At 39.9% G+C, this 26,841-nt stretch overlaps 1 protein-coding gene across 9 annotated transcripts in view; it reads left to right on the top strand.

Moving 5' to 3' along the window:
* The window catches only part of adgrl3.1 (adhesion G protein-coupled receptor L3.1), a 118,533-nt gene extending 95,876 nt beyond the window's left edge, over window positions 1–22,657 (top strand). For 2 of the 9 annotated variants that reach the window (XM_026170822.1, XM_026170823.1), the window contains 11 exons: window positions 157–366; window positions 3,798–4,018; window positions 6,625–6,691; window positions 7,752–7,843; window positions 11,817–11,985; window positions 13,368–13,547; window positions 14,700–14,793; window positions 18,784–18,912; window positions 19,527–19,544; window positions 20,035–20,337; window positions 21,320–22,657. In XM_026170822.1, the coding sequence (XP_026026607.1) occupies window positions 157–366; window positions 3,798–4,018; window positions 6,625–6,691; window positions 7,752–7,843; window positions 11,817–11,985; window positions 13,368–13,547; window positions 14,700–14,793; window positions 18,784–18,912; window positions 19,527–19,544; window positions 20,035–20,337; window positions 21,320–21,963 (2,127 nt within the window). In that variant the 3' untranslated portion in view covers window positions 21,964–22,657. The remainder of the gene's footprint in view (window positions 1–156; window positions 367–3,797; window positions 4,019–6,624; window positions 6,692–7,751; window positions 7,844–11,816; window positions 11,986–13,367; window positions 13,548–14,699; window positions 14,794–18,783; window positions 18,913–19,526; window positions 19,545–20,034; window positions 20,338–21,319) is intronic. The other 7 variants (XM_026170830.1, XM_026170831.1, XM_026170826.1 and 4 more) reach the window with 6 other exon arrangements.
* Window positions 22,658–26,841: the final 4,184 nt, after the last annotated feature.

Raw genomic sequence — 26,841 nt, forward strand, 5'->3', positions numbered from 1 at the left:
AACTGTCTGCTCCTACAGTTTGTTTCACCTTACAACAGTATGACTCATGTATGATGTTAGCATACCAAGGCTATGCATAGCTATAGTAGCTGTAAATTACATTGTTATTATTGAATTACCAACTTAAACTTGTCTCTCTGTTTGCACATTTCACAGAAAACAGGCAGCATGCACGACGTGCTCCTGGATGTCATCACGTGGGTGGGCATCCTGTTGTCACTGGTTTGCCTGCTTATCTGCATCTTCACCTTCTGCTTCTTCAGAGGGCTTCAGAGCGATCGCAACACCATTCACAAGAACCTCTGCATCAGCCTCTTCATCGCTGAGTCTCTGTTTCTGTATGGGATCAACAAGGCCGACCAGCCGGTGAGGGTCCAGTTCCCCTGTGTGAGCTTATGCGAGTGTGTGCAGTATACGCGGCGTATGGAAGAACATTACTTTGACCATAAATTCAGACAAGTCCACGGCACATGTTGGCATAACTATCCACTGACCAATACCACAAATCATCAGACTGTTTATTAACTTTGTGTCAGTGGTTTACCACACTTGTGCTACTACTGAATAAAACAGGAGATGTTGTACAGTAACAGTGATCTTTGGAATAAATCAAAGCCGTCGTTTCTCATAGTGATTGTGAAACAAAACAATATTCTTACTATTCTATGTAATAGAATTTGCAAAATTAAATGTATTTATTTTTTCTTCAACATGTTAAGTAATCCCATCATCAAAATCATGTACGTACTTGTGCGTATGTAAAAAGAACCTAATTTGCCTGCTTTGCAATCCATTCATAGTCAGCCATGATTTACAATGCAAAGAGCGCCCACAAAGATCTGCCATATAATGCGTTAAACCTTATGCAGCTCATATGAGGCCGATTTGTGAATATGAGTTCAGACTGCTTTTGATTAACACCTCAGTGCGGTTGGATTTCAGCTGTGACCTCAGTCTGTATACATCAGTACCCAACAGTAGAGTTACCTTGTACAAAAGCAAGGTAAAATAAAGACCATTAAAGATGGCTATTTTGAAAAAATTACTCTTGACACTGAAAGTTCTGGTCAAGTGGTGTTATGTATTTTCTTTATTTTCCCTCCTTATAAGTAGGCAATTCGTATTTGTCAAATACCCCTGAGATTGAGTGAAGCAGAATTTATGTACAATATAAGATAGAATATATTATAATTTTAGTTGTTACTAATTATCTCATTATTATAGATGTGTTTAGTAAGATTAAACCTAAGCATTACTGACTAGTTAGCAGTTATCTGCTCTCGACCAGGCTCAGAGACAGACTAGTCCAAGTGAAACATCTAGAGCAAAGCTGGGAATTATTTTAAACAGATTCCTGCGATCCAGGTAAACATTTATATAGAAGTTTTTCATGAAGTCACATCTTTGTGGGCAAAAGTGCTAACTTATTGAATATGCTCTATATACTATTTTAAGAATGGTTCTACTCTCCACAGGCGTAATGGTAGCTCTAGCCTAATTGGTCGCAGTGGTACGTTTGTCAAATGTAGTGTCATTTGCAACATCATTGTGTTTTTCTGCATGTGGAATAGAAATGTGCATTTTCAGAACAACAAATGCATCATTAACTGCACAAGTCCTTGTGACACTCAGAACAAATAGCCCTTCCCTCGAGAGCGTGGAGGCTTTTTAAAATCATGAGACACAATTTGCGAAGCATTTTCTTTGCGTATCACTTAAGCAACCAATCAAACTCTATCCCTGAAGGAATTCAGTGCAGTGCAGTTTTTTGGCTCAACAGTGGGGGATCCACATGGTGTGCATTCCAATCATAGCCCAAGATGTATAATCCATATGGTCCGCATTCAGTACGCCAGTCATGGATTAGAACTTTAAACCTCACTTGGGTACAAGCGTTTTGCACACAAATCTTATGGGACAGATTCTGAGAGGAGATTCTCGCCTTTATTATCTCTGCACAAGGACACCTAAATAATAATCAACACACAGGAAAGGACGAGCTTTTTCACCACTTCTCTCTGTAAGTTAAGGCTCAAGGCTGTATCCTTTACCTCCCCCATAGTATACAAGAAGCCTCAGAACACCTTGAAGCATTTGCATCCTGCTGAGCTTTCAGTGAGAAAACCTTCTCACTGTAAATGAAGAGACAAAGCAAATTGGATGGAGAGCGCGTTTTGATCGTGGCGCTTGTGCGTTTCTCTTTGTCTGTGTGTTTGCATGGGAGGGATCATGTTGTTTTGTTTTTGTGGGGGTTTTTTTTTTTTTTTTTTGCATGTATCTGTGCTGCTGTATTTGCGTGTTGTTCTCCCGTTAATTACCGGTGACTATTCGTGACCTCCATTAACATCTTCAGCATCACTTAGCTCGAAGCCGGTTAATCCAGTAATTCCAGCAGGAAAACTAAATGACTTTGCATAAGCAGCCACTTTTTTTTTCTACCTGTGTGTGCATGCATGTGTGCGCCTTTGCCTGTGAAAGCTACACTCTGCGATCATCAGAAATGGAAATGAGTGACTCCCTCACCCCCTAAACTCATTGTCTCTCAGACATTAGGTAATTGTCTCTCGTTGCAAACTCCTCTATTATAAAAGTCTGTCTGTAAGCGCTTCCACTGAGTGATTTAGGAGTGACTCTTTAGATTAGAACATTGGCATGATTGACCAAGTTTCAGCGCTCATTCGTTTTGCACCTTTCTTTTTCTTAATCAACACTCTTTCTTTGCCATGGAATTGCCAAAATTATTAATGTCTTTTTAGGTTTGATCCCTGGCTTTTGTTTTTTTATTCACATTCTTTGCACCTCTGTGTTTTTTCTTCTCTTCTTTGGAATGAGCAGAGTCTCTCGCAGGGTTTTCATCTATCACTCTAAGACTTACATGTCTTTCGTCCGTCACTGTTCACTGGCACGTCATTTAAAATAGATTTACTCACTTTCAGTGTATAAAACGCAGGGTTAGTTCTGGTAGGTGCAAAACGTTCTAATTTGTGTTTTGTGTTTGATAATTGCAATTCTCTAGGAAGTATGTTAACAAGCACAGTGTTTATCGTATGTAAAACATTTAGTTCTGCATTGGTAAAAGCGTAAAAAAGCTGTATGTTTTCACAGCTTTTTTTTCTTTTTCAAGCTCCGAAATCTGTCAACTTTTATGTGATTTTTCATTTGTCTCTTTCAAACCAAGATGCTGAGTCATTTTTGCAGCAGTTCCACTTATTTTGTTCATCTTTGGCATTGACAAAAATCATACTGTATTTTCAACAGCGCTGGCAAGTAATTCGCCCTCCTCAACAACTCATTGTCAGCCCCCTTTGAAAGTGCTTCGCTACATCTCTTTGAAATGTGGTCAATCAGCACGGGCTGCGGCGCTAACATGTCACTTATATTTTCTCATTTATCTTCCTGGACGACTTGTAGATTGTAGACTGTGAGTGAAGTGCGAGGGGGGGTCTCCAATAATATTGCTATTTTGAGGTGATTTTTTACTTTTTTTGTCATTCTGCCACCTGAAATTTCTGTCATAGTACACTATGATTGTGACTTCTATTTCACGTTGCCTTATTCTATCCCCTGCCTTACCTGTTCAAGCAGTGGCTGTCCAATATTTAATCACTTACGTTTTCTTCCTTAACTGAATATGATACATTATTGCTTTCTAAATCTGACTCATACCCTTACTGCCTGTACTGTTTGCATCTTTATTTTTCTGCCTCATCAGTGCAAGTGTCCAGCACAATAAATATTTCCTGAGTTTAATGTTACTGTATTTTTAAACCCTCTCAATCCTTTATTTGCCTCACCAGATTGTCTGCGCAGTCTTTGCGGCCCTGCTCCATTTCTTCTTCTTGGCAGCGTTCACCTGGATGTTCCTGGAAGGGGTACAGCTCTACATCATGCTGGTAGAGGTGTTTGAGAGCGAACACTCCAGGACTAAGTACTTCTACCTGGCAGGATATGGAGTACCTGCTGTCATAGTGGCCGTCTCCGCTGCTGTGGACTATAGGAGCTACGGCACCGACCGAGTGTAAGGATGCTGCTGAAGAATGCGTGAAGGAAGGATGGATGACGGGGCAAGGGAGGGAAAGGGAGGGAGGCTGGAGTGCCTGCTGTCATTTTGGCTGCGTTTGCCACAGTGGACTCAACAAGCTGTGGCACTTCTGAAGAGTCAATACAGAGAGAACGAGTGGAGAGAGAGAGGCAAAGAAGGATGGAGAGTGGTAGAGAAGTATTGGGGACACGCAGGGGGAGGATGCACCACAGAGTGCCTGCATGAGCATGGCAGCAACAATGTGTGAATATGGAAGGATTTAACAGGCGGGGCAGAAGGAGGGGGTGTACAGTGGAGTATGCCGAGGGAGAAAAAAAACTGCTTTAAGTGTGAGAATGGAGGGATGGGATAGGAAAAGATGGAGTTGTGTGTCAGGATGTTCACACATCCACACTGGCTTACGCTTGCGCATTAAAATAAAACCAGCTTCTCTGGAGAAGAGTAGTGGAAGATAAGCACATACATTAAAAGCACATACATTAAAAGCACAAGGTAACGTATTTGTGCATGCTTGACTTGTATAACCCTAGAAAAAGGATGAATCCAAGAAAGGACAGGCAGCATCTCATTACAGGCTTAATACACAAACTACAGATTCAAAGAGAGTGAACGTAAGAGTTTCACCTGCACACTTCATTCATGCTTTGACTCTGAAAAGAGGCCAACATTCTAATTATTAAGTACATATGCATATGAAATGTATATTGCATATATAATATATATAAGGCACAGTCATGTTCATAACCTGTTCTCCATTCAAATCATAAGACTAAACACTAACAATGTGGACTTTGCACTGAAAGGCTACAGCTTTAGAGGTGTTTCATCCCTCAGCTGCTTATAAATGAGTCGCTCCGTGTTGAGGGTGAAAAATGACGTGTGGTTATAGATATAAATGATTCACCTTCTAAAATGCTCCCAGTCGCTGGTCATTTGGGGACCTTTTGTCGTTCTGACATTGCAGCTTTCCACAAGCTACACTCTACTCGACCAGCTCTGAAAGACGAGGGAAGGGTTGAATTTAGCAGTGTTTAACCATCAAGCCACACCAGTCCTCATGCCACTTAGATCAATATTTCATTGCCTGATGATCATTAAAACATGAGAGTCTCAGTGCCAAGCTTTGGGTGAATAATCACAAACAGAGTGTCGTAAAGGACCTGAGACAACTGCTGTGACTTTAAATGCAAAATGATGTGAAATATTTTGGGACAATGAAGCAGAGCTTATATGTAAAAGGTGCACATAACCAAAAATAAATGCATGAATATAATATTTTCAATATTTTCTTTTGTAATGTTGCATCCAGGCCATTAATGCTCTTGCTCGTCATGTCCTCGTGCCCCATGGGCCTTGTGGATCTGAAAAGTAAATGAAATTGGAAATTTTTAAAAAGCAGAAACGAACTTACACGATCCATTTATCAGCCCAGGCTTGAAAATGACACTGTGTATCATTTTTGACATAACACATTGAGACAAAACCTTTGAAAATATCATCTGCCATTCCTGCTGTGTCACCTTGTCACATAACACAGACTGTTCTTCTTCACAGTAGCCAGTGGCACTGAGTCTCATTCATGTACCGTAATGAAGGTGGCTACGAGTTAGCAAAGGAGCCCTAATGGAGGATACTGTGACACAGTCAGGGACCCATAATGGAGGGTTCTCTAATGTGGTGGAAATTGAAAGATTAATAATTCAAAAGCAGCTGGTCATGAATCAGTTGGCCATTTTGCTCCAGCCGTTTTTCTCTGGCACCTTTTTCGGCAACTAGTTGGGTCTGACCTCAGTGGAGGGCACTCTTTTTTTCTTCTTCTCCTTCCCCTGCTTGCTGCAGTTGATGAGTCAAGGTGTTTTGGGGTTATATAATTTTGCATACAGCAGTATATCTTTTACAACCAATCCTAACCTTGTGGTCCAAAATGATTGTATGTGTGTGTGTGTGTTTGTGGTTATATGTTCATGCGTGTCTTCTGAAAGTGTGCTTGTGTGCATATACACACTGAATGTGCATGCACTTGTGTCCCTCCTTTCTCCTTTAACCTCAACACAGCCATCCGCAGACTCCATAAATAGCCTCGTATGAGGTCTGCATCCATAACTCAGTATTCAAATGAACACAGTCATGTCATATTTTTGCGACTGCAGGATGTGGCCATGTCATATATCTGTGCCCTTAGGGAGAAGTAAAGCTTTATTTATCACAGGTGCTTATCCCTCGCTGTCTCCCCCCTCTGTGTGTGATGTATGTTCGAGGTGTGTGTATAGGCTATTTTCCTCCATCTTGCAACACCTTTCTTCCTGTTCTTCATCTCTTTCACTTTTTACATCCACCCCAGTTCTGTTTTGTCCTCGCTCTGTCGTGATGCATTTGATATACTGCGTGTCATAATGTGCTCCTTTTTTTTTCTCCAGCTTGCGTCCTGTCAGTGATTATATGTGTGAAACCGTGATGCATGTCCTATCCTCTGATTGCTACCCTACATCCATCTAAAGAACATGTTTTTTTAACCCCTTTATTCTTCCCAGCGTCCCTCGTGCGTGACGTCTCTCTCTGTCTCCGTCTCTCCCTGTCTCTAGGTGCTGGCTGCGATTGGATACTTACTTTATCTGGAGCTTCATAGGCCCTGCTACACTCATCATTATGGTGAGATGGACACACGTGGATACTCACACACCCTTGACTTAGCACTTCATCTATGAGTAGGTAGATCTATAGATGTTCGTGCAGCAGTGATGGCTCACATTAAGGTATTTGTTAATCTCCTACAAGGCTTGCCTGAGCTCCTCAGAAGTGCAAGTAAAAGTGGAAGCAACTCTATATGTCAACTTAATAACTCCCATTCATGGATTAACTCTCAGGCGGGCACGTACTCCTGCAACCTGGAAATCTTCGAAGGGGATATGGAGAGCAAGCCGCCGTGCGTCACACAGATTATGATAAAAACTCAGCAAGGTTATGTTGCTATTAGGCACTCATTTGTGTGCTGTTTTTCCTCCTGATCTAGCTGTTTTATTGCTTTGCCACCAAATTGAACATTAAACTGGAGAACAGAGTCTCCCGGGAAGTTTGAGCAATGCCAATGATTGATGTTTCATCAGTCATCAAAATGTTCAGAGAAGCAGGAACAGGCATCCTATCTCGAACAAGTAAACTACAACAGGAATAGAGTTTGATGATCAAGCAGACACACATACAAAGACATTTAAAGCAATGAGACGTATTCCCAGTAGCCTGTGAACCAATCCACTGTACTCATTTTTGAAATGTCAGGCAGGCTATCACAGATCTTGCAGGATGTACATGTGGGGAGCAGTTCAGGTGGGACTGCACTGTTATGACACCACACCTAGTGGTAATGTATACAGCCTCTGAGACCCAGTGTATCGCTTCAGACAGTCATTATTAAACCACCCTCTTTATGCATTAGTACTCCAATAGAACAGAACACATCTATGAGAATTGGGTTACCATTGTTACAATGATCCCGAACTGCTGAAATTTTCCCTGATGTTCAAGCTGCTGTATTTTGAGAACATAAAGGCTTGTTGATTGAGGGCCTGATAGGGTGTCCCTAAGCCAATTACTGTTGAAGAGGCAAATAAAGAATCACTCTTTGTGTGAGTGCTGTGGTGACATTGTGTCTTTAATTAGGCTACTTGCTGCAGAAAATTACCTTGTGTGATTTTATGTCTGTGTGTTTCAGCTGAATGTAATCTTCCTCGGCATCGCTCTTTATAAGATGTTCCATCATACGGCCATTCTCAAACCAGACTCTGGGTGTCTGGACAACATCAAGTAAGTTCTTCAATCCTGCTACTACACTTGTGCATCTGATTTGTGATTATGCATGCTTGTGTGAATAAAGCAGAAGGAATAGTTTGACATTTGGGAACTGTGCTTTTTTTTTTTTTTTTGCAAAAGGGAGGACTAATAGAAGACAGATGTCTGTACAGTACAATCTATAAGCATTATTGTGAAAAAGACACAACAGTATTGTGAAACTGCCCTTTTTTCTTTATATTTTAAGAATCCAAAGTTTCTCGGCATTTTTAAGGGGTCTTGAGCAATAGTTCTCCAAGCTTTCCAAAGGTCTTCCAATGCTTTTGCACTCATTTTTAATCCAGTCCTTGTACCTGACCATTTTCAGTTAAATGTTTAGTTTTTTTTTAACATTGACTTATGAGTCATTTGAGCATAAACAGACTAATTCAAGGAATGAACTGGCATTCTCAAGATGATTCCCAAAGACTTCCAATGGTGTGCAGTGCGTCATGAAACAGGAAACTGGACAAGGGCAGAACAAAAGAAGTAGCAGGCCTAGAAAAACTATCTACAGCAAATAAATAGTAAAGTCAAGTCAAAAATACACCTGGCTGTTCATTTGATCCGTCGTTTATTATTCAAAGCTTTATCAGAAATGGTTTCGGTGCAAGGATAGTTTTCAAGAAGCAAGTCATAAGGAAAGGAAACAGAGAAAAGGCAGAAATTTGAAACATTAAACAATAACTGGCCTGAAAATCAGTGGCAACAGGTCTTAAGGTGTGGTGAATCAAAATTACACATTTTTTGTTCTAATCTTTATCAATATTTTCTGAGGATGTTCGCAGAAAAGTACAACAGTGTTTCTACAGTATGACCTGATTTTGATCCACCATCTGGAAAACTCCTGTTAGGAAACAGCTTCAGTTTACACCATGACAATGATCCCAAAGATACTGGCAGTGCATTAAAAGTATACCTGGATAGAGAAAAACATAATGAATGCTGTCAGTGATGGATTGGCCTCCCCAGAGCCCGGACCTCAACGTTATTGAAGCCGTGTGTGATCATCTTGACAGAGAACAGAAAAGAGCCAAAATCCAAAGAGCCTTCAATGTCATTCAAGAAGTCTGGAGAACTATTCCTGAAGACTAATTAAAGAATTAAAACTTGCATAAGAGAGTTCAGGCTATGTTAGAGAATAAAGGTCGGCGTAATGGATATTCACTTCACTTTGTACAAACGTCGTTTTCGCCTTTTATACTGTATGTGTGTTTGCACACGTTTCATTAAATCACTTCAACTATTCAACTTCTTCCTATTTCCTAGCAAAATACAGAGAAATGAGGCATAACTCTAAATTTTTGTGCAGTACTTTTGCTGCAGATGGTTAGCTTAGCTTAACATAAGACTCGAATAGGGTTGAAACACTAAGCCTGGCGCTGCCCAATGGTAACAAAAGCTACAAGTTGATACCTTTAGTTCAGTTAAAGCCTTTATGTTTTGTTGTTTGTATCATTTATATATAAGTGGAAGCATAAACACAAATTATGGAGGTAAGGTACAATACTATTTCTCAGGCAAGAGAGACACAATCTCTGAATTTATCGCATTGTTGGTTTCAGTTTGTTTTGTTTATGGAGTCAGCGAAAGGCTATAACATGCTAATTAGTGAGCATTAGAATGTTACCTTTGGACAGAACCAGGAGTATTGTTTTTACACTAAGCTCATTAGCTGCTGGCTCCGACTTCATCATGGCTGCACAAACACAAGAGTGGCATCAATCTTCACATTCATCTCTGCAAGAAAGTGAGCACATTTCCCAAAAAGTCGAACTATTCAATTAATTCTACATTTTTATGCTACCCTGTCGCATGGAGCGCCTTTCACCTTTATCTTACATAATTTTGAGATGCTACCCTCTAAATTCTTCAAATCATTATTCTCAGGCATGTCCCTATTATTCAAGAGACCCTTAGAGGGTGCCACTGAAATATGACTTCACTTCCATTAAATACTGAAACTCTTTCTACCAAGCTAACTAATCGGGATTGTGTCATTTCTTGTTCGAGTCCAGCTCAAGACAAAAAAGGCTCAGTCTAATTCAAACAATATGCCTTGGCTCAGAGTTCAACGCGTATCCGAGCTCAGAATTTATAATGTAAATCCCAAAAATGACTCGGTTCTCATATGATTTAAATATTACTGCCAATGGAGGCAGTTTTTAAGGAGGACTTCAAGCAGGAAGTGTTTCAGAAGCAAAGGCGAAGCCAGCTGATCTTTGCTTTAGTGCAGTTCAGGAAAAAGTACTCTAATAAGAAAAAATCTGATGAAAGATGGAAATCAAAGAATCGTTTAAAACACGATGCTTTGGATCTTTCCCCCCCTCTTCTTAATGACTTTCCTTAGTCTTTCTGAGAACACTGAAGGCTGTCTAGATTTTAATCTATTTCACTTCATTAGTCATGTCTTATTGTGGTTCATTTATTCGTTAATCACCATCATGCTCTTTTTGTCTTATTTTTTTCTTCCTTTTGTTTTCTTTGTCTCTCTAACTCCAAGCCATCATAAGTTATCTTTGTTGTGGATTGGCTCTGGTAAGGCCACTCTCCAATCAGTGTTGTCTTCCTAGAGACATTTTGTTTGGTTTGCTTGTTATTCATGTGTCTGTGGAGTCTTCCTATAGTCTATGCACACACCTAAATTAACCGTGAACCTGTCTTGTAAAATGGATTTCTTGTTCGTGTGTGATTTGTGAGGTCCTGTGACCTATAGACCTAATGTGCTATTGAAATATTATAAAGGTGAGATGTGAATTCATGGAAACAGAGCTGAGAGAGAAACCATGACTCAAGGGAACGCTGGAGGAAGAGGTGAAATGGTGGGATGGAAAAGAGAGATGAGCATACCCTTTATTGAAGAGGGTCGTCAGACGAGCTTTATTGGAGGTTCTGTCTCGCCTGAATGGTGCCACAGAGGGAAACATCGAATCAATCACCTTAGTCTCACTCACTTACTCTCCTCCTCTGTCTGTCTTCCTTCCTCATGACTCTCCTAATATCTCTCCCGCTGCGTTTTTTCACTCTCTCTATCTCCATTCCTGCTCTCTCTTTCCTTGCCGGTTTTCTTTGTCTCTATCACTTGTGTTAGAGGTGATCACTGCCCAGTCAGCCAATCAAATTAACAGCTATCATCTCGGCTCTGGCAGACACAAATCTATGACCTTTAGTGGGAAATGTCATTTATAATGGCCGTAATGTCCCTCTGCTTACTGCCCGATGAAGACACTCACGTGGACACGCGCGCACACACACACACACGCACGCACACGCATGCACACACACGTGCGCGCACACACACATTCTCAGACAAGGACTTACGATGCATACACATGCCTCCGCATGACCAAGTTTCTCTGACATTTGGCCTTTATGACTCACTTCTTCATAGCCTTTATTTGAAATGAAGGTTTGCAGCCTTAAAAACTTTTATCAAATCTACTCCCATTAAACTGTTATAGTCACAAGTGCGCTAACAGACTTCAGGACCTACTTCTGCCTGAAAATGATTTTTTACCTCCTGTCATATACTTTGACTGAGAAAGTTTGGCTGCAGCTTGGGAAAAGTGTGCTCGGTGAAGAATGCTTTTCTTCGTGATACCCGTGGCTGACGTCAGCTCGCTTATAACCTCTCCTCGCTCTCTGGAGATTGGATCTAAATGAAAAGATCCACTCGCACTGCCTCCTCTAAACCCTTTTATAAGGCTTTAATTCTTTTAAGCAAAACTCCCGCTGTTTCCTCCAGTCTACTCCTACAGTGTTGGGGCTCATAATGAACCCTTTCTAACCCCTCTATCGTCTCATGGTCCCTCATGCGTCAGCCTTGACTGATTAGTTTTTTCACCACGGGGGGAAAAGACAAACTTCTCATGTTTGAATTTCATTTGATAATGACACACAGTAACAGGACGAGCATCTCTCATTTTTCACTGTTTGTCTTCTCCTGTAGGTCCTGGGTGATCGGGGCCATAGCTCTGCTGTGTCTGCTCGGTCTGACCTGGGCGTTCGGGCTAATGTACATCAACGAGAGCACCGTGATCATGGCCTACCTTTTCACCATCTTCAACTCTCTGCAGGGCATGTTTATCTTCATCTTCCACTGCATACTGCAGAAAAAGGTGAGGCACAAAGCTAGACAGAAGCTGCCAGTGTGACAGACACATACAAACACACACAGAGGCACACATGCGAGCCAGAAACGATCAACAGGGACACCAAAAATATCTGCAGAGCTGTCACAGAGGTTTGATTGGTCATTCAGTATCCCTACTGCTCAATTCTCTCACCTTTTCATTCTTGCTACCTAACACTCTCTTTCGCTGTCACTGTCTGTCTTGCCTTGAGGCAGCAGGTAACAAACTGAGTTGCTTGTCTTACTTCTTCTAGCAGCAGCAAAGAAAGTTTTCCATCATCAGGCAGGGTCATCGCACCTGAAATAGCATATTATACACTTTGATAATATTCAGCTCTAATTGTTTTAAATATTGGACCCAGGAAGAGGACATGCATGAGTGTTTTGAAGTCTAATTGCCTGAAACTTGAAGTAATTTCCTCAAGTGAGTTTTATGATTTTATGACTCACATTAACACACGGTTCGCCTTTCAAGTCCTCTATAATTTAAAAAAACCCCAAAACAAACTCTTCAGTATATTTTTTTGGGTTTCCTTGGCCTAAAGGATTACTGGCATTTGTGAGCACATGTGTGTACTTTTTTTATACTTGAGTTATGTGTGGCTTCCAGGAAGAGCCTACACACACCGGGATACTTTTACAGTCTCCCACACACTGTCAGTGCCTGGGACTCCAGAAGAGGAGTAGGATATGGAAAGAAGATTCATCAAATGCTTAATACTCTCATCTGGCTGCCATCCCACAGACAATTTTTAGTTTCAAGTGCATGACCAGTAAACAAGTGTGGTGTGTGTGCACAGTATACTTAGGTATGTGCTAGGTCACGGGATCAGGTATCCAGAGAGATGTCCTCAGAACAATGATGAGGTTTTCTTTGGCTGCGACCCAACTTGGTTTCTCCCAAGATGCATGGAGCAACTCACCACACAGCTGTTCAAACAGAGCATGTGGCAATATATGCCTGCCAGTCCGACGAGCTTGTTAAAAAGCAATTACAGTCGTATTTGTTCTAACTTGATTGGGATCTAAATGCAGATGTTCTGTGTGTACAAGTGCATCACATCTCCCCCTAAGGAATATGTCCATTTTAGATGAATATGTGGCAGCTTGGGGAGGATGTTGATGGGGGAAAGTTTATGGAGCTAATCTTCTAATGTCTAAATTTATGGGTTTAGTGTTTGCACAAGGAAGTTGAGTAGAAGAAGAGTTTGTCTTTTCTTTCTCGGCCTGTCATCTTGAAAATATGCATCATTATGTGCAACGTCAAAGCAAAAACATCAATCAATTCCCCCTCTTTTGTACGCGCTGGCTGAGAGTGCATTTACAGTTTCTGACGCTTTTTTCCTCCTCCCACCATCTGGGGCCCAGGTGCGTAAAGAGTACGGCAAATGTCTGCGCACCCACTGCTGCAGCGGCAAGAGCGTGGAGACTTCTATATCCTCCTCCAGTAAAACCACCACCTCGCGGACCCCGGGCCGCTACTCCACAGGCTCACAGGTGAGCTTACCTGCCTGCACACCTGGACGCTACAGCACAGCAGATTCTCAGGTGAGGCCAGATAACGCCATGAGGGTTTTGGATCATCGCTGTTCACTTTCAACTCGTCTCATATTTTAGGCAAACACATTAAATGCGACTTTAAGTTGGAATGCCATTCGGTTTATTTTGGGGCTTTAAATTAGAGCTGCACCGATCAGTCGGCTAGTATATCCGATCAAGGGTATAGCCGATAGTGCACCTTAGACAACAAAAACAACTGTAATTGCTGTGCAGATATATTACTTCTGTGAAGCAAAATGTAATATCTTATAAGCTGTAAATGTATCTGGCTTCCTCATACTGCTAACTCAGTTGCCAGTAATCTACCAATGTAGCCATCTGCCATGTACTCTTTTTCATAGTTCTGCCAATCCATTAGTAATTTCAGAACTCTCTTTTCTGCAATAAGAGCAAAGTCAGAGTAACTTTTGTTTAGCATTTATTAGCTCCAACTCTGACACGATCTGCCCAGCTCAGTTGGCATCATATACTGTTGTTGGCACTGTTTGCCAGTAAATGAAGAAGCTCAATATTGTGTCCAGTAACCTGGAGCACTCGATTATGGGTTTGTTGGAGTGGGAGTGATAGTAGGTTCAGTAACCTGATGTCGTATTGGAAAACATTGACTGTTTCAAAAACTTTTCTATGTTTTATTATGAGCAAAAATGGAAATTCTCCACGAAAGAAAGGTTAGAAAACATAGCATAGTAAAGAAAAATGCAATAGTCCAGTAAAATTACATTCAGTGCATCTCTACTTAAAATATGGATGTTTTGTTGAAAGTGTGAGATCCAAAACCCTGACTGTGACAGACAATGTTGCTTAAAAAATGTATATGGAGTACAAAAAACACTGATGTATGATTATTTTCCCCTACCTGTTTCTCTTTTGTCGGATGTTGCTTTGGGTTTTTTTCCCCATTTACTGCCTCTCCTGCACTAATTTGATCCTTTTTTTTTTTTGCCAATCGCCTCCCATATATTATAACTTTCTCACCATATTTCTCTCCCTTCTTTGTTGTCGTGTCCTTTCTCCCTTGATCTGTTGCTGGCTCTTCCTTTGATTTCTTTTCCCTTGCATTTTATTGTTTCCCCTCTACAAATTTGCCCATACCGTCTCTACCCTTTTCTTTCTTTCTCGCTTCTTTTCTCATGCGTATAGAGTCGTATCAGGCGGATGTGGAATGACACTGTGAGGAAACAGGAGTCCTCCTTCATCACTGGAGACATCAACAGCTCTGCTACGCTCAACAGAGGTAACCACGGGATACCTACAATTTGCATCCTCATCACTGTCACCCTATCTGCTTTATTAATAGCGGGAGGCACAGGCAGCATACGCTGTCATTTAGCAAAGTAGCTGCGGTCCAGACTACCGATAATGGTATTTTGTTCTTGAAGATCGGAAGATTAGCAGGATAGTGTAAATATCGCTTACTTATTTTTGCTGCTTCAAAAGCTGCTTTTTCGCAGGAAGGAGAGGTCTGGGCAGGCTCCCGTCAAAACTGAAACTACTTTATTGTCACAATATTAAATCTACAGAGTGAAGCGCTAACTGTGCTGTAGCACCAATCTTCTTTTTGCAAGGACAGATGTTTCTTTAACTGCTGTAGGTTTGAATCCTTTAAGTTAGTATGTGTTAAGGACTTAAACTAAACACCATAACACCTTTGTTATAATACAGTGTGCTATGCAAATTAATGTTATATTTTTAGATGAATTCACAGCATTACTCATCACATAGCATCCCGTTTCATTTTAAGTAGAGCGAAACTTTGCAGGATTTGCACCTGAGAATTTGTATGCTATTGTAGTCTCAAACCTTTTAAATGAATAAGCCCAGTTCAGTGTATCCCTACTTTATTTAGAGCTGTGTATTGCAGTCCCTTCAGAGTAGGACAGTGTAATGGACTGTAGGAATGAACTCAATGGGTATGGCTATCCGAGGGCTAGGGTAATGAGGGCATAGATACCCAAATGGCCACACAGTTTGAAATACGTGCACACACACACACACACACACACACACACACACACACACACACACACACACACACACACACACACACACACACACACGAGAACACATGCTGCCATTTGTTAGACTCTAAGCTGAGGTGTGGCCCTCACTTTCTTCAGGCCACTAATAAGCTGTTAGCATGACAGATTGATACTAAAGCAGACATGGTGCGTGTCAGCGCTTGAATTATCACACACTTAGTGAGGCAGGGCTTAAGACTCCCGCACCTCCTCCTTCCCTCACACTTTAAAGAATGCCACACGGAGCTACTTAGCCAGTAGATGCTGAAATAACTACATACTTTGACTTATTGGATAACGGTGGAATGGAATAAATTGGATTGTCAGATAAGAGACCGACTTCTTGTTATGCCCAGGTCATTTAAGTTATAATGAAGAAGAGAGACCTACACAGCAATGACCAAAAAAAAAAAGGTTCTGTGGTATGCTCAGGAATAGAGGAGTCAGTTGTTAGTATGTGGCTGTTTTTCATTTTAGTGAAACTCAAACACTCTATGATATTCTCAATTAATTCAAAATGTAGCTGTTACTTAATGTAAAAAAAGATTTAAAAAAGGGGGGTGTGGGTTGCAAATCAAAGGTATGCACTTCATCTGGAACCCTAGCAGTAAAAGATAATTGTCTATCAGCTAATACTGTTTTCACATGTGTATTTAATAAACTCTGACAGTACCAGCTTACAATAACAGAGTCAGACTAAAGAAGCTGTACACTGAAAAAAATTGATTGGCCATCTCTTGGATTTATGTAAGCATCTTGTGTGTATTTAACACAATTGCCTTGTGCTTTAAAGTTAAGTGTAACTATATAGTGTAGAAACTACATTATATGCAGAGAGGCTAGATTAAATTCTTCATATCATGTTCGAGTGAAGTAAGTCAATAATATAGCAATGTTAAATCTTGCGACACTGCACAGGATTTCATGCCCCAGCCCCCCTGCAACCAGGATAAAGATAGGAGGATGGTAGTTGTTGTAGATCCATTCAATTTTTATGGTAACCAGACTCTAGACTTTGTTGAACATTATGTAATATGAAGACAACATGTAGTATTTAAGTGACTGAGTAGTACTGGGGTAAAAGTTATTGAATAGTGTTAAAATAAAATGACAAAATTGTGAAGGATTAAAATATTCCAAGAGCTTTAACTTCATCTAAACATGTTTCAATCGCGTTGTATCAACACAAAATGCACAGGGTTATTGAATATGAATAAGTTGTGTTGATTTAACTCAGTTGTTTAAGTTTCTGCCAAAGCAAAACATTTGTGTGCAACCAGTGTCCACTATTGAATTAAGTAAATCCAACAAGGCCTTTTTTCAGTGTAGTTATATTACTTAGTGTATGTGGCAACACTTTCACAGAGTCTGTTGTAAAACAGGCGCATCACTGAGCTACATGCCACATTGATTGTTTGGAGGCTTGACCAGAAGGAGAAAAAAAAGGGAATCATTTTCTCTTTGGTTCATTTGTGCAGTAACAACATTAGGAGAAGCAACCTAAATTTTTTGTCATGGCCAACTAAACACCTTACGTAAGCCAGAAACTAGGAAGGTTAAAGTAAGGCAATATATACATATACATATATATATATATATATATATATATATATATATATATATATATATATATATATATATATATATACACACACACGTTCTGGAAATCTACAGATGACATCCGCAAAACTAAGATCAACAATAGTTCCAGTAGCTTGAGACTAATGACGTCACGTCACATAATCAACCAGTAAATAACTCATGCATTCACGTAGCGGTGGCTGACTTTTGGCAGCACCGAGAAAAGGAGGGATCAGTTCAAGTAATTAAAGATAACAGATCCTTAACGTGATTTTCATTTCAGTGTGTCCAGCTATGACAAATTTCCCTCCACCTTTACCATTTTGCAGCACATTGATGTGTCAGAGCTTACAATTTCTTACGCCGCCGTAATTTGTAGTTTTGATGAATAATTTGTGTAGTCATACATTTGAAAGGATCTAGAATGCATATATTCCCCTTTTTTGAATATTATGACAATATATGACTTATGTAGTTCTTAAATGCTGGGTTATAATGGCATAGGAATCATAAGTTTATAGTTTACATTGTGTAGAAATGAGAAAAAAATGCCTTAGGGAAGTAAAAAATTGCTGTGCCCCTATATTTTTCATAGATTTACTAGCCTTTAGACATGATTTTACTGGGTACGGGATGCATCCGTAGATGTAGCTAGTTTACATAACCATAAGTTCAGATCCCACACAGTCAGTGACAACTGTATAATATTAGCAAGATTGCATTTGAAGCCGCTAGAAAGAGCAGAAAAGAAAAGCAAAAAGAAAAACTGCATGATGCAGACTCTCCACTAGGTCGTCACATACACAGTGGTTGGTCATGTATAATGCCATCTCTGCACCTCATTAGTGGTGCTGCTAAGGTACTAAAAGGAAAAGAAAACTGATAAAGATAATTATTTCTTATCATGTTTTGCTTTGAGTTTATGCTGAAACCACAGAGATATTTGAACCTGTTTTTCCCCTCTCTGTTTTAAAGCTATATGACATGCACAGACAGCAGTAGCACAGCCTGCTTCATACACTGTCGATAGCATCATGAGGATGAATGCATAAGAGCTGTTGTGCCCATTTGTTGCCTGTATTTTTTGCATTGTCTTAATGTGTATATGAGCAGTCTCTCAGAAAATGCACTGAAAACACTTTCTGTGGCCCCTTTGTCCATTAACTGTCCTGTAGTCATGCTTCTCTGCTCAAGCGTATTGAACTGCAGCACAGTCTGCTCCAAGCTATGGCACTCTCTCTTTGTCTCTCTCTCTCTCTCTCTGTCTCCTTCTCCCTTTCCCTCCCTCAGCCTGTATGCAATGGCTGCAAGAATGACTTGTCAAGCTTTTTCTTGCCTTTCTCCCTGAACTGTTAGCCTGTTTGATTTACTTGTCCTCTTCTCTCCCTCTTTCTTCCACACACTCACTCTCCATCTCGCTCTCCCTTCTTCTTTTTTCCTTCTTGCTTACTTCCACTCTGCAATGGCTACATGTTCTCTCCTTTAACCTCTATCTCCACTCTGTTTTTTTTCTCCTGAGTGCTTCTCTCTTTTTCTCTCTTGACTTGGCTGTTGCTTTTCCTCTCTCCTCCTCTCTCGACTTGGCTATTGCTTTTCCTCTCTCTTTCTCTATCTGCCTGTACCAGGAGCCATGGCTAATCATCTTATAACTAATGCTCTCCTTCGTCCCCATGGTACTAACAATCCTTATAACACGCTCCTGGGGGACTCGGCAGTCTATAACAACCCAGCTGTGGGCATGTACAACACCCAAGGTGTGGCTGATGTTCCATTTATGAACAACATTTTTAAATGTAGCATAGAGTTGCTTTATTTTATCTATTTATTGATTTAGTTTGCATGGTTCTTTCAGTTTAAAAGGTGCTTTCTATTTTGATGCATGCATGTTATGGTTCCCAAGTGAGATGATCAATGACACTGAACTGTACATATATGCATACAACTCTATCTAAATTACTATTTGCAGATTTGCTATATCTTAAAAAAGCTACTTGTGAACCATGAAATATTTCTTATATATTAAATTTTATATGAATGTTAGATTTACTTTTATTTTTATTTTTACATGCATGTGTCATTTTGGCCTTGTGTTGCTTGTGCAACAGCATGTGTCTGCATAAGCTTAATATCTACATTTATAGCATTTTAAATATGATTCTTATGCTGTTTCTTTCTCTGTCTTTATAACAAAGCACAGATATTTTGTTCTGTAATGATTATGTAAGATTTTTGTGTTTAAAATTTGTCAACTTGCCTTTAGTTGTTGAGCAATTGTTGATGTAACGGTGGCTGAAATGTGTTTCTGTCAATGTCTAAATTCACATCTGTGTTTCTCTTCTCTCTCTCTCTCCCTCATGCTGTCCATTAGCACCATACCGAGACACAAGTATGGACTACATTATTACTCAAACTACTTCAGCTACATAATTATTTTCTTGAATTTAAAGCAATTTAATGTTTTAAATCCAACCTATGCAAAACCTTTTTTCCCCAAAAAGTTTTCCAGTCGATATACAGTATCTATAGTATTAGTCGACCAGCAGGGAGATGAGATGTGATAATAACTCCTGTATAATTACTAGAAGTTCTACTTAAAACATTTTTCAGTGAAATTTTAACTTTTCTTTTTGTATTGTTGTAGTGCTAGCAGCAATTGAAAAAGAAGAGTACTTATGAAGATTCTCCTTAATGAATTATGGACGCTTGAAGCATTTTTCTTTCCAAGAAATTTATCATTGCTAATTTTTAATCCTCAATTCACAGCACCCACTACGATGTGAAACAATAATTAAAATCTTTCATTTGTAAAAAAACCACTTGGGAGTTGTTTTTTTCTTACATCTTAATAATTAGCACTTTTTAAAATTGTTTCTCAGAGGGCATCCTGAACAACGCAAGAGACTCCAGTGTTATGGATACACTCCCTCTTAATGGTAACCATGCCAACAACTACAGCATGGCGAGCAGTGAGTACTTGAGCGACTGTGTCCAGATCCTCGACCGTAGCGCCGGCTACGGCACCCACGGCAACCACAAGGAGACAACTCTAGAGAAGAAGATCCTCAAGGAGCTGACGTCCAACTATATCCCATCTTACCTCAACAATCATGAGAGAGCAACCACGGAGCGCAATCACAACCTCATGAACAAACTGGTGAACAGCAGCATGGCCAATGGAGGTGAATGTGGTTTCATTTATATAATTGAAGGTTTTGATAAACAGATGTAAATATTTCGATTTATTAAGTGGCACTGCTTGTTAACTCACTACAACAAAAATAGTCTTAGAGTAATTATAAATGCGTGTAAACACTTTTTATTTGTTTCTGTGGGTGAATGAGTAGAATCTGGGTTTTTATCTGGTTACAATGATTTATGCAGACAGGTGATTATTAAACTGAATTAAGCAAAAGCCTGTCATTTATAATGATTTGCAGTAACCCTTCCTTCTGAGGGTTCAGGTGAACTCAACAAAACAGCACAATAGAAGTGGTGAGCAACATATTAAAATCTACAATAATTATTATTTCTAACCGTTCGCAGACAGCTTAAACAACTGCGACATATTATCACAGCTGATATGTCAATACCAAACTTTTACACTTTTGGCAGCTATTGTGAAGCGTAGATTTACCTGAAGTTGATCCTTTTTCCTTTTGCTTTGCCTGTGTGACATTTGGTAGTGGGCAGATCTAGCAGACAGTAGTTTTTTGGGGGGGGGGGTTTTGGTTTTTTTTACTGGATAACAGACATATGATGCTGGCGAAAATTGCACTGTTGAAAGTGGTGAGCTCAAGTAAAACTGTAATTTCGAAAGCAAGACAACCTGGACAATGACATCAAATGAGCTGACATCCTTTAAATCGCTCTCTTTGGGTCCGGTGTCACATAGCAGGACTAATTTAATCTGTTGTTAATTTCTGAAAATTAGAGTGGGGACTTTAAACTTCACAGAGTGAATGGGTTAAATGCAGAGAGGAATTTCCCCACGGGGGTCAATAAAGTATACAATTTAAAAAATTTAATACTTGTTTTACTAGTAATGCTAAAGTTTCTGCCTTGGGTAGCAGTGGCAGTGCTTTTTGTTCAAAATGATTTAACGTCAGTGGGCTAACATGTTGAGATGTGTGGTGTAATATGATTCTTGCCTGGTTCTTCCAGGGAGCCTGGCAGGGGGCAGCAGCAGCAGCAGCAGCAGTGGAGTTGGTGGATGTGTGGGAGGCAGTAAAGAGGACAATGGCCCCATGGTACTAGACAACTCTGTAGCCTTCCCCCATGAGGAGAACCTGGGTTTGGAGATTATCAGAGAGGAGTCCAATGCACCTCTCCTGCCGCCACGGCCTCCTCCGCCAGACAGCCACCCCCCGCCGCCGCCGCCTCCTCACAGTTTCTCCCGGCCACGGCGCATTCCTCAAGAGACCAGCGAGAGCTTTTTTCCCCTGCTGACAAACGAGCACACTGATGAGCACACGCACTCACCAAACCACAGAGACTCACTCTACACCAGCATGCCAGTGCTGACGGACCTCCCAGATGGGCAGATGAATGGTTTAACAGACGGAGAGGAAGACAGCTCCGGGGAGCTACAGCCCTGTAAGAGTGCTACTGCTCCTGAACTGGATGATGTCTATTATAAGAGCATGCCAAACTTGGGCTCCAGGAATCACCTTCACGAGCTGCAGAGCTACTACCACATGGGCCGTGGTGGCAGTGATGGATATATGGTCTCTGGGAGCAAGGATGAGTCCGATTCATCACCCGAGGAGCCGCCTGTAGACCCTTCTCACCTGGTTACCAGTCTATAGAGGCAGTCGAGACTTCTGTCCCTCCCCAGCCCACCTTTACACTTTCAACCTTTCAGTGAAAACATTCTGTGTTGTTGACTGACAGACTGAGCTGGCCCAACCCTGGATTGAGGTACTGTGTGTAACATTAACGGTGGCCCATGACAATATGATTGAGACATCACTGGCCAGTTAAAAGCAGGGATTGAATGTACTGTCATAAAAGGTGCAGACTGAGAGGGCAGCTCTAAAAGACTTTTTGTGAACATCAAGCCAGAATGGAATGTTTGAACTCAGAACAGAAAAGGAACGGGGAGGGATTCTGTAATTTTACCGTACCTGTTATTTTTATTTGGAATCTTCGGATTGACCGTAGCCCTACAAGTTTACCAATATGGACCTCTAGCAGATTATAGCATATAGTCTCCACTACCACCACAACAGGGCCCAGGCCCCCAGCCCTGGGTGAAAAGAGCTGCCTGTCTGTTTGTCTGTATGTCTGTCTGTCTGTCTAACTCTTAAAGACGCATACGTTGGATGACGTTTCCACGACAATAAAGGGTAGAGCAGGACGTCAGACTCTGGTGTTCACAGCATAAACTGGCCCCAAAGAAGCACCGCTACCTGCCAATCAAGTGAAGGATGTATGATATATGCCCTCACTAACAATCACCCAAAAAAAAGAAAAAAAAAAGAAAAGAAAAGAAAAGAAAAAGAACCACTGATATTATTTGGGCGGCTGAACTGTAACCATATCAAACTGATGTTCGAAGTTCTCTTCCTGTTCGTATCTGCTAAACTGGAGTTGTGTCTGGGCTGGTGTAACATTCCTGCAAGTCGTAGTGACAGCGGCTACTGTGTATTTCACTGAAAACAAAGAAGGAAGATCATATTACAACAGACTGAAGTGAAAAAAAAAAGTTCTGTTTCTTCTCCTTTCTTCTGTAAAAGTTTTCCGTTATCAAAGGATTATGAAGAAATCACAAACTGTTTCTATGTATTGTACAGAATCCAGATACAGATACAAATGTTGCATATGACCAAGTCTTTTATTTTATAATCCTAAGTTGCAAACCTTTTGTGTGTGAAAACGTTCTGAAATGCAATGATATGTTCTGTTCACGAGAGGACTGCAGAACGAGCAAGAAACAATCTTTCATGTCACTCTCTCGTAATGCAGAGGCGGTCAAGCACCCCTTAATTAATACGCATATACCCTACGCACACTTCATCCTGGTCCTTTTTATAGCAACACCACTGTCACGTACATTTTGCAAATTAGTTGTTACTATATACTTTGCCACTTGTGTAGATTTAAACCAAGCAGGAAACTGAAGTAGTTAAGAGACGAAGGAAGCGATTACTATGGAAATGCTACATTTTAGACTTTTGATGGAAGAGGATCTCATCTCATTTTGTCCCTGCGCGAGGGGCCTCGGTGTGAAAAATTACAAAGACGCCAGATTTAAGACGTAGCACAAAAATAGTTTTTAAAAACATATCCTCTGCCAAATATTCTAGCAACTGATAATAACTTACAGTGCTGTTTGAGATCTTATTGTACAGAAAAATGCTCAGAGAATCTACTATTTTACAAAGGGGTCAGTCTTACCAATGAAATATCATGGCTACACCATATTTGTGTACTGAAAATGTGAAAAATCTGCACACAAGAGCACTGTCCAATGTGGGAAGCCAATGTTTACTTATTTAGCAGGAAAATGAATAAGTGTATGAAGTGTAGCTTGCACATGTATTCCACAAACCCCGCCATGTCCCCAAGAGAGAAATTATTTATTTATCAGTTTATTGGTTTAAATACAGCAAAACAAGCTCAGAGGAAAGAAAGCTGGCAGGAGTAAATAAAGTGGCACTGGGTTTGTTTTTTTTAATTTTTTTAATTTTTGGGGTTTTTCATTTCTTTTTTTAAATTATTATGATCTTGATTATTATTACAATATTACTGCTAATTATTTATTCTTTTTGTATGGGTTCCACGTTGAATGATCTCATAACTAATATTTGTTGTAACAGTGAAAGTTGTTTGCCAACAAATAAATTACTGACATAGCTTTGCGGGTTTCTGCCTCTTGAGTGTTTTCAGTGATTATGCTGAAATTAAACACAAACACAGAGTTAAACCCATCACTGTTTTCACTTCAGATGTGTGTTTCTGACCATTTGGTGAGACTGAGTATGCAAACATCTCGCTGCATGCATTTGGATCTGGTTCTCAGGTGAAATTCTGCTTTTTCGATCTGTCAGAACAGCTTCTGCCAGTTAAAGCTTTTGCGTGCCATAGCTGAGTGTGTGGGAAGTTTACAGAATCATATTAGGCAATTTATTTTTGAAGACTTCTTTCTGTCAGTGAATACATTAGTTCTCCATTGTTTGGAGATTAACATATATTTACATATTCTATACATATAAAGGACTGAACCTCAAGGGTAATGTGATTGATGAATAATTACTTTCACAAAAACTAAGTGTGATATGAACCTCTGCAAGTAACCCATGGTGATCACACTACCAGCAGAAACTCACTGCTGCACATTTTTCTCTCCCTGTCTATCAAAGTGGAAATCAGTTAATATTTTAAATTGGTCCGGCTTTCTTCCAAGTTTATTCGGTCCATACTAGAGATGGACCGATCCGATATTACGTATCGGTATCGGTCCGATACTGACCTAAATTACTGGATCGGATATCGGAGAAAAATAAAAAATGTAATCCGATCCATTAAATATCACGAAAGCACCTCACAAAACTTGCAACACGCCATAACTCACCTCAGAACGTTAGCACGTCGGAGCAGTATGCATCACGTGATAGAGCGGCTGTGGCATGCGGGACCTGTGGTCTGGATAGCATGTGGAGCTTCGCTAGCAACCTGGCATTTCATCTCCGACAAAGTTATCCCCGAGAGAAGTAAAGCAAGTGTGTAAGTCCATCTCTGAATGTTTGTAAAGCATTCCTGCGTTAAGCTTAACAAGCGACTGCCTCTTCTTGCTGCTACTTCAATCATGAAACTGCTTAATGATCAGCTGATCGGCTTCTTTGTTTTTGGCCCACTTTGCACCAGAAAGTGGAAACCAGCGGCTGAACAACAGCAGCACGTTTAAGTTTGATCAGCTGTTGTTAGAATTTATTTAATATTACTTTCTACACCAGGATCTTTTTCTACGTAGCTGACGCTGGTAACTGTGCAGGGGCGGATCTAGCAAAGTTTAGCCAGGGGGGCTGATAGGGCATTAACAGGGAAAAGGGGGCACAAAGAAATACTTTTCTTTCTTATTCTCATTTAAAATGTCTAGCTTTTAATAAATAATTATCTGACACCCAAAGTTTTAATTTGATGTAAAATGAATAGAAGTCAATTACTGTATATAGTGACTATTAAGTCTAATATATATACCCTAGTAAGCTATAGTACTTTTTCCTTTGGGAAGGTACCATCTGTGCAGTCTGCAATTTTGTTGAAGAAAGATGTTGAATCTATTTAATATTTCTTGAAAAAAAATTGATTTCTGTGCATTTTTTTTTTCACACTGCATCAAATTAAGGTTGATTACGTCGATTAAGCATCATGAGGTGGAGCGTGAGGGGTGGTTCCCTATTTTTTATTTATTTATTTTTGTTGTTGCTGGGAGTTGGAACCCTATTAGTTAGGTTGCTTAATATTTACGCTAAGTACTCTTTAAAATACCAGAATAGGGAGGATGGTGTAGGTTTAAGTTTATTAGATTGATCAGTATTGCTGAACTATGAAATTTTTTTTTTGCATACAGGTATAACAGAATAGCTTTAGTGTAGTTGTTGTTTTAAACTTGAGTGTGAACTTATACAAAATGCAGCAAGATATTTTAAAAAACAGTTTTGTTGATTAAAAAACACTATATCGGATTCATATCGGTATCGGCAGATATCCAAATTTATGATATCGGTATCGGACATAAAAAAGTGGTATCGTGCCATCTCTAGTCCATACACAATATAAACAAAAGTACTGGATCACATACACAATACACTTGCAGTTGCTTCCTGGCCTTGGATGCCACAAAGCTCCCAGCACACAGCTTTTGTACTGATGTTAATGCCAAAGGAGGTTTGGAAAAAAAAGGTTTGTTTTGTTTTGTCGCTCAAGGTCATTGAATTAGCCTGTCAAATCACATAAAACATATTTCTCTACATTGTCAGTTTTAAAGAGTCCTCTGTAGTTTCTTTGATGTTATTTCAGTAAAATTCTCTATTCTTTCAGGTTAATTCAGTGGCTTGTCATTGAATCAAACATTTTAGAGTACAAAACAGCCAATTTCTTCAGAGTTACTTTACACACTTGAGTGCAACAACTTTTTAAAGTAAATCTAATTTTTATGTTTTCTTAAAACAGCACAAATGACTCAAGTAAACCTAAAAAACCTAATTTGTTCAGTAAACCCAGTTTGGGTTTGAATAACTATGGTTTCTGAAAGCTTTCACTTTGTATAAATACCAGTAAAGTTGATCTTAGAATATCTAGAAAAATATCTAATATAAAAAATAATAAATCTAATATTTAAGGAAAATTTTCCTTATTGAGTTGCTGACATCCTTTTATTATATCACGCTCAAATTCATTGTGCTCTTAGATCAATCTATTCCTAGACAAATGTTTTTAAAGGTAGGCTGCATGGCTAAGTGCTCAATTTTATAAGCCTGTGGCAATGGCACTGGATTCAAAGATTCCCATTAAAAAAAAACAGACTACTTGTTTGTCTTTTGCAAACTAAAGTTCGTAGTCCTGTCTTTGTAAAAGTTCAGGTCTTCACATTACATTTTGGATTTTGCTCAATTGTCAAGGTCCTTCCCAGTAGCTGCATCATAGCCAGAATTGTGTTGGTCTACTTGTATATGTAGTTT

The sequence above is a fragment of the Astatotilapia calliptera genome, chromosome 6 (assembly GCF_900246225.1).
Source record: "Astatotilapia calliptera chromosome 6, fAstCal1.2, whole genome shotgun sequence".
Classification (NCBI taxonomy): Eukaryota; Metazoa; Chordata; class Actinopteri; order Cichliformes; family Cichlidae; genus Astatotilapia; species Astatotilapia calliptera.